This window comes from Netta rufina (assembly GCF_964035555.1).
Source record: "Netta rufina genome assembly, chromosome: 1".
Lineage (NCBI taxonomy): Eukaryota > Metazoa > Chordata > Aves > Anseriformes > Anatidae > Netta > Netta rufina.
In genome coordinates, this window is record NC_140123.1 from 93651015 (window position 1) to 93664579 (window position 13565).

The 13565-nt window shown below is 35.7% G+C and overlaps 1 protein-coding gene across 1 annotated transcript in view; it reads left to right on the forward strand.

Annotated features, from left to right (window-relative positions):
• The window catches only part of DSCAM (DS cell adhesion molecule), a gene marked incomplete at both ends in the record, with an annotated part of 475592 nt that overhangs the window by 327618 nt on the left and 134409 nt on the right, over nt 1-13565 (forward strand). Inside the window, one exon of the mRNA XM_084306215.1 lies at nt 3720-3893. Coding sequence (XP_084162341.1) covers nt 3720-3893 — 174 coding nt within the window. The remainder of the gene's footprint in view (nt 1-3719; nt 3894-13565) is intronic.

Genomic DNA, 13565 nt, shown 5'->3' on the forward strand with positions numbered 1-13565 from the left:
CATATCTTTTTAGCAAAGAAGAAAGGTCAGGTAGCATTAGCATAAGCAGTAATTCAGTATGCGCTTTACATAATGATTTAACATTTTCTTCTCATGTAACAGAGCATTAGAACTGGCCTCACTTGACCCTAAGTAACCATAGGAAATTGACTGCCTTTTAATTAAAATTTGCTGCCTGTTAGATATCCTCCTTTTGCCCATTGCCTTCTAGTTGGTTTTAACAAGAAAACAAACTCTCCAAACTCCATATCCAGTGTACACAAGTTAATTCTCTAATTATCTTTATATGTACATCAGATGATATACATACAAGCACAAAATTAGGTGTTGTTGAGAAGAAATACTTATTTCATGCTCCATGCAAATTTTTGTTTCCATATGATGTAAGTATAAATTATATTTGAAGAAATATTTTGGGGAAGAGAAATGTTCACATTAAAACCCATTCTTGCTTTTATTCATACTTTCCGTGTCATGGAAAGAAGAGTGCAGCTTTCCAAATCCCATTGATTATGGGTTTTTAATTAAGAATATAGGTCACAAAGAAGTAATTCTGTTTTGTTTGTATGTTGAAGAAGGAAGCCACATCAAGCTAACAGAGTTGTAATTAACTGTGAAGAGATAAGCAGCCCATTTTAATAAAAGAGAACAGGACAGTGGTTTGATTTTAGGGATACTCTACCATCAAGGAACTATTTTTCATGTTTTTGATTAACAGCTCTGAAGTATTTAAGTCACAGAAAGTTTTAGAAGATACTTGATGTAGTAGTAGACATCAAATTGCAGTTTCAGTTTTTGGCTAAAATAACTCTGGCTGAAAAGGTCAGTATTTTTACAGAAGCCTTTATTTTCCTAAAGCATGATTGCATTTTCAATACCAGGTTTAATTCAAGTGCTGTACAGATCTGCAGGCTATGTGGCACTTTTTGTCTTAAAGAGACCCTTTATATGATTACTTTATGAGCTGTGTTTATATGAAATTCTGAAGTAATTGCCCAGGTGAGGCCAGCAGGAGTAAAACAATCAGTTCATAATTCATTTGTATGTACCACAATAAAGCACAAAGGACATCTGGACACTTGCAGGCAAGTTAGTGTCATTGGCCTTTTGTGTTGGTGAAGAATGGAAAAAGAGTTCATTTTTTTTTGTACATTGGGATATATAAATACCAGACTTGCAGTTTCTAAAGAATAATAACAGAGATCAATACAGACACACCATAATCATCAATAACGTTTTAAGTCCATCAGACTTAAAAAGGTGATGGTTACTAACTGAAACACCAGAGGCTCTGTCTGAACATCAGAAAATACTTTTTTTTACTGTGCAGTTGACAGAGCACTGGCAGAGTTTGCCCAGATACTTTGTGGAATCTCTTCCTTGGAGATCTTCAAAAGCCCCCTGGGCATGGTCCCGGGTAACCTGCTCTGGGTGGCCCGGCTTAAGCAGGGGGTTGGAGCAGGTGGCCTCCAGAGCTTCCTACCAACCTCAACCATTCTGCAATTCTGTGATTCATGATTCATGAGCTTTTGCAGGTACATGCATGCAGTTGCTGTCATTATTCAGGACATATTTCAGCTGTAATAGCAGAAAAAGTGTGTGTGAAGAATTAAAAGCCTGTGCAGATTCTTATGCAAAATGTTGCCCAGGTTTGTGTGTCCTTAGGGCTAACAGCCCTTTCCCTTCTATGAGCACCAAATTTTTCTCAGAACTTTTAATGTGGAGAAACATAAAAAGTGAGTGGATGCATCTATCCACTTGAGCAATACATTGCAGACAGGTAGAATTAGTGAAGCATAAATGTGCCTTCCAGCTAAGTGACAGGAAAAAATGGCTTATATAAAAAAAAAAAATAAATAAAATAAAAAATAAAAAAGGAGAGGGATAAGTATATGACTAAAACAGTTGAAAAATCAACAATGGCTACTGATTTTTGTGAAAGTATTATCCATTTTACATTTCTAAGTTCACAGTATCGGCCTTGGGAACCTTCAGTGTAACTGTATGTCCCCAAAGCAAACTTGTCTAGGAATAGAAGAATTTTACGTATGCACGTCCAGTCTTTTTTAATATTCTTAATGTTGTATTCATGGGTTGTTATAGCTTGCTATTTTGTATTAAATCATTCACAAAAATATTTACTCATTGTATTTCCTACTGGTCTGACTCAGGCTATTATATATAGTACTTAATGCTGACAGAAAACAACTTAGTGTGCAGAAGATTGAATAAAAGAATTACATTGAAGAAGGCTACTTTATGATTTTTCCCCAAAATTCTCTCTTCTGCTGATAAAGTAGGTTGCAAAGCCCTTGTTACAAGAATTGTATCTTAATATACCTTGAGACAGTTCCTGATGCTGTAAGAACCTGAATTTGTGGCAGACCTCTGGATTGCACAGCAATGCTGGCAGTATGGCAGTATCCAGTTCCCTTCCTTAAATCACCAGTGTCTTGTTTCCAAGACAAAGTAGGTCCAATAAAACCAGCTAGGTTTGGGATTTGGACCTTTCCTCTTTGATTTTGACTAACTCTCCAACAGAAATTCAAGCGTCATCAGACAGTATATCCAATAACTCTGCTAAATGTGTAGCTTGTTCTCCGTGGTGGAAGGGAACAGTGCACTCATCTACAATATTAAAAGATGAAGTAGCCATTCTCTATATTTCTCTTTCCTGGCTTTTTATTTAAGCAGAAACATGCAGAGGTGGGAGGAAACTTCCTCTAGGAAAGGACAAAGACATTGTGCTCTATAAACTTGTTAAGTAGTCATTGGTGAAGACATAAGAGAAAACATATGTGGGCCCATTCCTCGTGGCTGTGTCCAACCAGCTGCCCCTTCTTGCACAGTTCCATATCTTGAAGAGAAGAGTTTTAGTGTGTGTCTAAAAGTGTACACATCTGATGGGTTTTGAAAGGTTGTTTCAGTCTTAAGATTTTATTTCTTAATACCAAAGTTAATACAGAAATCTTCGGCTTCCTGTGTTTTTATGGACTTTCCATTATTATTTTATTACCAAATATGGAAATTCATGTCTGATTAATTTCTTTATTACTTTGTCTTTTTTTTTTTTTTTTTTTTAATCTGTCTGAATGAATATTGGCTCCAGACATGGTGGAACAGGGATTTTATGTCATCAGTCAGTCAGCAGTAGGAGGAAAAGAGCAACACAGTCACTGATGTGTTTTTATATGTTACCCAGAGTTTAGTAAACAAGGTCCTAGAGGTCTCTTGAGTATTGCATGTTTACTACAACAGACATCCCTCTTAGTCATAAGAAATTCATCTGGTGTATGCATAAGGGATGCATACTTGTATGACTGTTCAGCTGTAATTGTCAATAATTTATCAGCCACTAAATGTACAACAAATGTGCCTTTTTATCCATGAGCTGTCTGAAAATCTTCATTTTCTCTCTTTCCCTTCTGCTCCTGCTTTCTGCCTTTTTTGTCCCCTTACCTTTAACATGGGAAATTATTCCTACCACTATATTCCGAAAGCCTTTCTTCTTTCCATTTAATGAATTTGATTTTGGCAAAGAAGTACTCCATTTGTTCCAGTGGTGCCAGAACCATTTGTATTTTAATTGAACTGAGCCTCTAAGAACAGGAAGCTATAGTTCCTGCCTTATTAAAAAAAAAAAAAAAAAAAAAAAAAAAAAAAAAGAGAGAGAGACTTTTCTTCTTAACTAACCTACTTTTATGTTGGTCCTGATTTAGGTGCCGGCGTTCCTCAGTTCCAGCCAATTGCACTGAACGGTCGTATCCAGCTTCTCACAAATGGTTCCTTGCTGATTAAACACGTTTTGGAAGAAGACAGTGGATACTACCTCTGCAAGGTCAGCAATGATGTGGGAGCAGACGTCAGCAAGTCCATGTACCTCACTGTTAAAAGTAAGAACTAAAACACTTCTCTGTGATCCAGATATTACCACTCAGTGAAAATGGCTTGACTACTGCACTACTGCATCCTTAGTTTAGACTTTTTTTGTTATTTTTAATGTAATGTTGTACTCAGCTGCACATGGTAGCATCTGAAAAGTCTATGTGGTTGATAAAAAACATTGCTTAGTAGAGAGAGAAAAGGAGATTTAAAGATGTAAAGGGTTAACACCTCATTTCAAAAATGTGTTTAACTTTTTTTGAGGTACAGTTGAATAGTAAATGGGAAAATGAAAAGATATATTATTTTTATCAAAGGAAGCAAAATCCAACTTGTTCTCCAATGGACAGCTATATTTTAGACCACTAATGTTTGTTTTTAGGGGTGTTCATATGCAGAGAATGCATAACTAAGTTCTTTGAAAGCAAGAGTGTCAACCTTATTAGATTTGCAAGCCCAGTACTTCAAATGTCTTCTCCATTCTCATTTACCATACTGGCTCTGTTTTCCTAAAAATAACATGATATCCCAAATCTCTCAAGTAAGTACATTAATTGCATATTTCTTCTGGGGATCAGTAGAAGTGCCAGCTTATGTGGCTTTCATAACAGAACATTTCTGGTCCAATCTTTAACTGTAGTAGCAATGCACTGCTGTAATATGCTAAAGAAAAACAGCTTTCCTCTGGTTGGCAACTATGCACACTGCCTGTCTGATCACTGCATGCAGTTTCATGTATGATAAAAGAGCATCCCTTATCAAGTAAGAGCAGGAGCTTCCCTGGAGAGTCAGTTGCTGTTTGAATCTAATGAAAACCCCTCTGGCTCTAAGATAGCAGGAAAGCACGTCTGTACATCCTTATACATCCACACTAACACATGCACTGCTCCCAGCATGGCTATTAAAGCAAATGCTGTTAGTGTGTCGGTGGTTGCTTAGAAAAGGAATGGCTTTAGCTTTAATCAAGTACACATTAAGAACAAGCTGCTTTCAGGAGTGACTTGATGGGAGTGTGTCATGATGGACTCATGTATAGCTGGATCCCCAGGTCTAGTAGCATGATTGTGGCACAAAATACTTGCACCTAATCAGATGAAGTAACTCCAAAGTGAGGGTCTGTACCTGCCTTTACTCTCCCGTGTACTGTATCTTATTTATTGTTTTATTTTTCTCCATGGTTATTCTGTCTCCTTTTCCCCCTCCTCCAAAAAAAAAGTTTCTGGACCCTAATCCTTGGTAATAGCCCTATTACTAGTCCAAAGCCTCAGGCTTCGTTCATTAAATTCACAGTATTCTTAATTAATTGTTCCTGCATACTGCGCTACCCTGCTTCACAAGGTCACCCGAAGTACCTCCTTTATTCAGTTGCAGAAGGTGATCAGGCCTGGTGAAAACCTGTGAAAAAAAATAAGAAACAGCCTTCCAAAATGTAAATAAAGATTAGCATCAATATATCTTGCTTTGGCTTCCTTGTGATAAATTGTCTTCTTACTTTCCTTCAGTCTGTATATAGGTTGTTCATGAGAAGCAGCTCAGATCACCTGAGAAAGAAGTTTATGGTCCCTTGGTAATGTCCTGCTCTTCTTCTTAATTCTCCCTTGTACCAGTGACACATCGTTTATACAGATGCTAATTATTGATAACATCACTGTGAACTTAAAAACACTTATGTGCAGGTGATTCTTCTCCTCCGCATTTAATGAAAGTTTCCAGCTACTCTGTCAGTAACATTGCTGGATAAATTTCTGCCTTCCATAGTTCTTATGACTGGTCTTCTCTTAAATGAGAGTGGATGTTTTAGTCTTACAGCATTTCCTGTGTCACCTCTTTGTAAACAGAAACGATTTTTTTCTCGGTGTAAAGACAGCTTAAGCTTCTTTAAACCAACTTAGCTTGCATAACAGTGTTCTTCAAGGTATGAAGGAAATGTTAGTAGCTCCAGATACACGTTTATTTAGTGCCTCAGAGTTTGCCATGTGATGCCCTTACCTTAGGAAAGAAGATACAACTTTTTGGTTGAAGGGATATTGTATGAGGAGGAAGTGGAAAGAAAAAAAAAAAAAAAGTTGAGAGGAAAAGAAAGAGGCTTCAGGAATAGTAAAAGAAATGTGTAAAGAAGGAGCTGCCAGAGTCAATGCTGAATCAGGAACCACAGGGCTAGAATGGCAACTGTGCAAGCAGAGAATCTTCATTCAGTGGTTATTATTCTTCCCCCTTCCTTTATAACAAATGCACATAAAAAATGTGATCAGTGAGTTTTTATTTTCTTTGGAACCAAGGATAAGTGATTCTGAATAGTTATTCACTAATACAATATTACAAAATTATGGTAGAGATCTGGAATAAGGAATCTAGTGCTATCTTGAGAAATGACTCCTGGTGCTTAGGATGAGAAGACTTCTAACGAATTTCTATGAGAGATAATGAGCCTTTAACATGAAGGGAAGAACTAAAATTATTTAAAGGTTGCTTGAGAGTCACAAGGGAAGAGATTTCTGCTTCAAATGGGCTGCCTTCTTCCCTTCATCTCAATAAACCTCACACTTCCCAATTCTACTTTAGGAGCTATATATAACATGATAGAACAGTATTGCACAATAAATAAATAAATCCCTATTGGAAAGCAAGCTTTCTGTAAGGTATGTATGATCCTATAAAAATAATATGTTTGGGGCACTCATGTTAGCCCTGCCCCTTCCTAAATCGATCATTTATTTCAGTGTTCATATGAAGACTGAAAAATTTTAATCTGATCACCAAAACATCTCCAAGAAACCCTGTCTGACAACAAAACAGAATTGTTTCATTAACTTTCCTCTCAAATATACTCTTTAACTATTTGCATTATGTGTTTAACACATCAGCCTAAAGCCGTAAGCTCCAATCAGACCCACACTTCCCTCCAGCAGGAGCATATTAATCCCAGCTAATACTTTTAATGTTAAGTTTCACAATTTAAACATTAAAAAAAAAAAAAAAGTTATCTTTTGTATTTTGTTCTCTTCTCTCTTTGTTTCGGAAAGGGAGCCTGGTCAGAGTGTAAAAAGAAGTTTAGTACCCTGTTCCTGCAGCTGCCTTGAGTCTTGTCTGTGGCAATTTAACACTTCTGTTGCTTCTGCCTCCTTTGATGCCTCTTGTCTAGTCAAGAGCTGTTTCTCTCCATCCTCGGACAACTCATGGAACAAAGGAACCCTGATTGCAAAACTAGCTTTAACTGCAAAAGAAATAAAATAATAGTTATAAACACAAACAATCCCAAAATACACTTCTGAAGGGAGATTCTAAATCTAGTGAAGATGTTTCTTCAACTGCTATCTAACAATTGTTCCACCATATTGCTGCAGCACTGCAGCATTTGTTTATTAAAATGTCTAGGAGTCTATGCCTGGCTTCCTCCATGAACTTGATCTGGGCAAGATAAAGGTGCACTTCCCATGTGGCCATTCAAATGAGTTGCTTTGCTGTAACACCTGCAGTAATGCCAGTGATGGAGAATTTGCTGTGTTCTGCTCGCCAGGGGGCCTCTAAATACTCATCATAATTGTTGGGAATATAATTCCTTATCAAGAATACAGGAATGTTGAGATCTGTCTGATTGCTATTTTTATTTCTGTGAGAAAATAATAGCATCTATATAGAGATCAAAAATTGCTAATCAAAAATGCATATATTCCGCAGGTAAGGGTGGCATTACCTGTTGCGCATTTGCAAAGACAGATTATTTGCAATACATTATACACAGTAATAAAAATCACCCTCCCTAATACCTTCAAAAAATGTTTGTAGGGAGAACAGCAACCATACTGCCTCAAATTCCCTTGAGCCCAGCTATTCCAATATTTTGTAATCTATCTCTGCTCCATTTTTCATAGTTCCATGGTCTATAAATAGTATTTTCTGAGGCAAAACAAAACAAAGTCCCCTAGTCTGATTGTGTGCTCTGTTTCACTATTTTTCTACTGACATTCTCCTATCTTTGATCAAAGAGCTTTTTATTTATTATCTTCTTCAAACCTATTTTGCATTTACCTCAAGTAAAGTGAATTTTTGTTCAGTGCACAAATTTGGCCAAAAGTGCTTCTATATCACAAAGTGTCTTTTCTTATGAGCTGGCCAGCTGGCTACCCTTAAATATCTTTGTCTTTAACCTCATTGCAGGCAGCTGTATCTTTCACCACCTAGTTTTGGCAGACAAAGGTAAAATCTGTGTTCAATGGTGATGATGTGAGCTAACTAGAGTATAGCTCAGTTCTAATTTCCAAGCCAGGGCTGATGGATTTCAATACTCTCTCCCTGTTTTAATTACTTATTTATTTTCATTAAATGCACGGGTTAAAAGAAGCTGTAAGAAAGCTACAGTAAATCTTGGAAACATGTAAATTCTCCCTAGACACGAGTACTTTCTCTTGTTAGTAAAAGAGCCCATTTTTTTCCTAATGAGGTCCTTCCACTAGGAGAAATGAACAAGGTCTGAATGCTGTTTTCTGCCTCTTCAGACCATTGGCACAGCTTTGATTTAAGGACTTGCACTTTAATCACCCATCATGTGTCATTACCCCGACAGGCGGCAGCAGCCGCAAGATACAAGCTCCAATAAATTGCACTGAAAATCGCTGAAGCGATCCTTTGTTGATTTTCCTTTACAGCTATTCAATGGCAGATCAGCTGTCATAACAACACAGTGCCTGTGGCAACAGGGTGAAATTAAACGTGAAGTATGTTCAAGGTAGCTGGTAGAAAGCTGGAATATCCCTTTTTTTCTGTAAATTCAAATGCTTTCTACTTCTCTCAGTAATGCCAAGCCTGTGGCAATTGGCTAAAACGAATGCTTTCTCTTGTAAGATAATTGTCAGATGCACTGCAGTACAAATACTCAAGTGCTTTTGTATGCAAATCTTTGCAATACTCTCATTTAAGAAAAGGAGAGGTGGTAAGGACTTCTGTCTCTCTCTCTCTTAAAAAAAAAAAAAAAAAAAAAAAAGGAGAAAAAGATTATAGCAGCCTTTTTTCTTTTCTGGGAGGGTGGCTGCACAGCAATGTTTCTGGCAGGAAGGTGAAATATGAATTTATCTTTAGCTAGCTAGCTAGCTAGAAAGTGCACATAGGACCCACTATATCATTTTGTATTTGTATCAAGAATATCATATTCATTGATTTTTTTTTTCCAGAGTTTTTTTTTCCATCTCTCGGTGTCATGTTGTCTAAATATCAACATTCAAAATGACACATGGATGGGGGTTATTTTCAGAAATTCTCTTTCTATTGAAGTAGATACATAGTGGATACAGAGTATTAAGATTTTCTTGAAAAAATGATGAGTTTAAAGCTGTGGTGATCTTATCTTTTGAAAACCTTCATATCTTCACTGTTCTTAGAAAGCCTCATAGGCAGTAGGATTCACAGTGTGTGTACTCCAGCTGCTTTTTTTTTTTTTTTTTTTTTTTTTTTTGGAGTTACTTAGAATACTAAGAACATCACCAATACTTACACTTTTTTACAGCGTGTCCTGTTTTCTCAATCTCAATATCTCTTTTCTCTTATTAAATTACTAGTTTATTCAGAGAAGAATTTACATGTCTCTTGTAATGAATTTGGTGTTCAGGTTTGGCCAGCTGTTGTCAGTAGGTTTCTGAGCAGCAGAATTTATTCCAGATCAAGGATTATGGCTTTTATGTACTTGAACACTGCTGAAACAACACCTCAGAATATTGTCTGCTCTACTGTTCTTCTCCACTTGAGATGCTGGTCTTACAGTGATTGATACGAGCTAGAAAGATAATCCATTCACAATAATGACTTCATCGAGGAAGTAAGCCCAAATGTTTCCGTGTACTGAAACTACACTGTGCTAGAATATAATATTCTGGTAATCTTGGAGATCTCTTGTCTGTGAAGAAATACTCTGGATAATTCTAAGGGTTGTTTTCTTGAGAGATAATTTAAAAAATAATTATTCAGATTTAGGTTTGCCTTCATATGAAATGTAAATAAACACTTCTGGAATGCAACATCCCAGTAAATTTTTAAGGAAAATACATGCCACTGAATTTAAGAGTATTTGACAGACAGAATTTCAGGATTACTCATTTCTGAGTTGCTCATTATAGAACAGATAGAACATCCTCAGAAAAAGATCATTTTTTTTTCTTTTTTTTCTCTCTTGTTTTCTTAGAATAGTAAGCTATGTAAATTTTGGAGTGGTTCTAAATCTCAAAGTCAGCTATATAAATGTGTGTCTTAATACAAATAGTGTTAGGACACCGTTGTAAGAGCTTATTTCTTTTTTTTTTTTCTTTCTTTCTTTTTTTTTTTTTTTTTTTTTTTCTCCCTATAATCCACGTGGTAATGACTAAAAACTAACCATGTCTGTAATTCAGTAGTGGTGTCCACTGGTTTATATAGAGTCAAATGGATTTCAAATTCAGCACATATAAAGGTGTGCAGTCATTTTTTCTTGAATGTTTACCTTAAGAGGCATTTAATGCTTATGGTGTATATGGCTCCCCAGATTTTCATGCTTGTGTTTGTATTCAACCAAACAATTTTCCTGAGTAATGTCTTAAAATACAGATGATCCTGTGAATACATTACTTTAAATTACAGGGGGGAGGTGGAGTGGTATGCAGTGTTTGCTGGGTTTAATGTTGGCTTCTTGTAGAGGAAGTGCAGGCATGATGTATTGTTGCTTATTTTTATATTTGCAATGTCATCAGGACTTGGGCCTATTTTACTAACAAAGATTAAATAAACTTCAATCGAGAGTGCATTGTAAAGCAATAGTGGGATGTAAATTAATTTAGCGTGTATGTGCTCTACACATGACTATTTCCACTTCAGAAGAGTTAGCTGATATAGTACTGTGTTTCTTATCCCTTTCCCTTCCCCTTCATCCCCTCCATCCCTACCTTTTTCCCCTCATCTCTTTTTTCTGTGTCTACCATACTAACTTTAAGGTACATCTCACTTATAAAGTTGTAGCCATGTTCCAGTAGGATAAAACCTCAGGTTCAAAGAGGACAGGATCCTCATTTTTCCTTTTCTTTTCTTTCTTCTGTCCATCCTCATCTACCCATTTATTTATTTATTTATTTATTTATTTATTTATTTATTTATTTGCAACAGCATGAGTCTCTTTTCACTCAGACTAACTTCAGTATGATTTTGATCACATTCTCTCTCAAAGTTTATCTGAAAAAAGGGAAGACAAAATTCTACACATAATGAGAAATGAATGAAAATGGAATGGTATCTGCCACAATATGTTTGTGCATCACTTCCTTATAGACTTTGAACAGGCAACCTGTAAAAGATAATGTAATTCTTTTTTTCTTCCCTTGGCCTGTTCCAGCCTGACTGTCTTTTTGCCATGCTTTGCCAAGGAAAGGCTTCTTCCCATACATTCCCCCCCAACTAACCCACACCTTAACAATGTGCAGAGTTCATCAAGGCACAGAATGAGTGTAACAGCCGGTTGCATGCCAGACTTTGCTGATTTTTTTTTTTTTTTTCATAAAAAAAGAAGACTATTCTTGTTTCTTAATCCGTTTGAATGAGTGACCTCATGGTCACCACCATTCCATATTCACCCTTCCAACTATCCATGTCAGAGTTTTGCATTAATCATTTTATGTGAGTCTTGGATTCACAAAATGCTATTTGAGCAGCAAAAAGTGTGGATGGTATTTAAATCATAATATTTCTTCTTATATACCAAGGGTTATTCTGCACTTTGAATGAGCTTTGAATGAACCACAGTCTTTTTCAGCACAAGACCTGTTTCAAAAGGTTATTGACTAGTTTTGTTTACTGAATGCCATCATAGAAACTGCATCATAACTCTTCTTAAATTAATTTATTTGGGATTTAGGGTCATTAAAATGTTTCTGTTCTGTTTTCCAGCAATGACTGGGAGTTTGTTCCTTTATTAGTATGTGTACTAAAGTGTCTTTCTTCCATAGCTGATTATTAATTCATAGCTTTAATTTAATGTAAAAAATAACATTTACATAAAACAAGGAAAGAAAGAAACATTGAGTTATAACAACAATAACAAAATAAATTGCTGTAGCTTAAAAATAAGTAGGTATAAACTGTACTTGAATATCAAGTGACAGAGACCCCAAATCAGTTACATACATTTTGCTGTATAATTCGCTTGCAGCAACAGGAAAAAAAAAAAAGAGAGAGAGGAAAAAAAGAAAAAAAAAAAAAAGTGGTTTATATGCAAATATTTAATGCTTTGTATAAGAAGAGTTTATTTCTTTTTAAATATTATATCAAATGTCGCTATTACCTGAAGACAATCTTATGCAACTGCTTCTACGGGTGCAATTTTAAGCTTTTCTTAAAAGAAGCAATTTTGTCTTCAAATATAAAGAAAGTGTCATTTTCTGTAGTACTTTTTGCTTGAAAAATAGGGGGTTTTTTCTTCCTTTTTTTTTTTTTTTTTTTTTTTTCAAAAAGGCTTGCGTGGTAGCTTTGTTCATAGTCTTCTGTGAAAATCCAGCTGTGGTACACAGTATAAATATTGTGTACAGATTCTGTGATAATCAACGTAAAAATAAAATTTACATCTGGGAGGCATGCAAAAGGAACAGAAAATTCAAGGTAAGAAAAAAAGCCGTCTACAAGCTGAAAATGCTGTGTACAAAAGAATTTAAGGCATTGTTTTTTATACTCATTCCTGCTGTGCATGTCAGGTACAATCAGAATGAAGGATTTGTAAATGTAGATTTTCTTTCAGCAGTCTCAATGTATTTGCCTTGTGCAAAACAGGTTTCCTTCCCCCTGAACTGTGTTTCTAGCCATTAAGATTCAACCTCTGCATAAGCACATGAGCTCCTCTCCACGTTGTTCTTTCAGTTATTTTTTTGATATGTGATGCTTGAACATTTCTTAATCCATTGCTGTTATGCTCTTTGTGGAGGAAAAAAAAAAAAAAAAAAAGTGTCCACTTATGACCATATCAATTGATTGTTTTCTGAGTATCTCCACAGTATGGGTACCTGAAGAAGCATGGCTCCATTTTCAGATAAATCTTATTAGGATCCTGCAGGGTTAAGAAATGAATCGATTGGGTCTAACAAACCAGGAGCTAATGAATGAATGAGCTCTTACTGTTGTTGTAATTACTTATGGTTAATCTAACCAAATCCATATATTTTTTTAACTGTTTCCATCAGGCTACAGAATAATTAATCTTACATTCATTTTTCTTTTTCCTTTCCATATTGAGTTATAATATTTGATCATGTAGGAATTGTGTTGTCCAGGCACTATGTACATCTTTATGAAATTCATTTTACCTTCTCTAGCATCATTTATTCAATGCTTAACTTACATCTGGTAAATTCATAGTAGACCCCAGGAAAGCTGTGTCACATAATGTATGGATGTAGGTGAATACACAATCAAATTAAGAAAAGGCAAATGCTTTTTCAATGGGAGAATAAATGTTATACTTCCAACTATAGTTCTTGACTGTTGAATTAGTATTTTCCATTAAAGTTGTTGTTTTGTTTTGAAATATGCAAAGCCTCCTTCTGACTTTGCAAAAGAGTAAGTAATGGTATCCGTTAAGCATTTAGATGTTTGTGAAAGTTGACCACTGTCCACCTTTATCAGAACATTAAAACAGCAGTCTGTGCAGTCACAAGTAGGTTCATGGGATTGCCATGATGAAA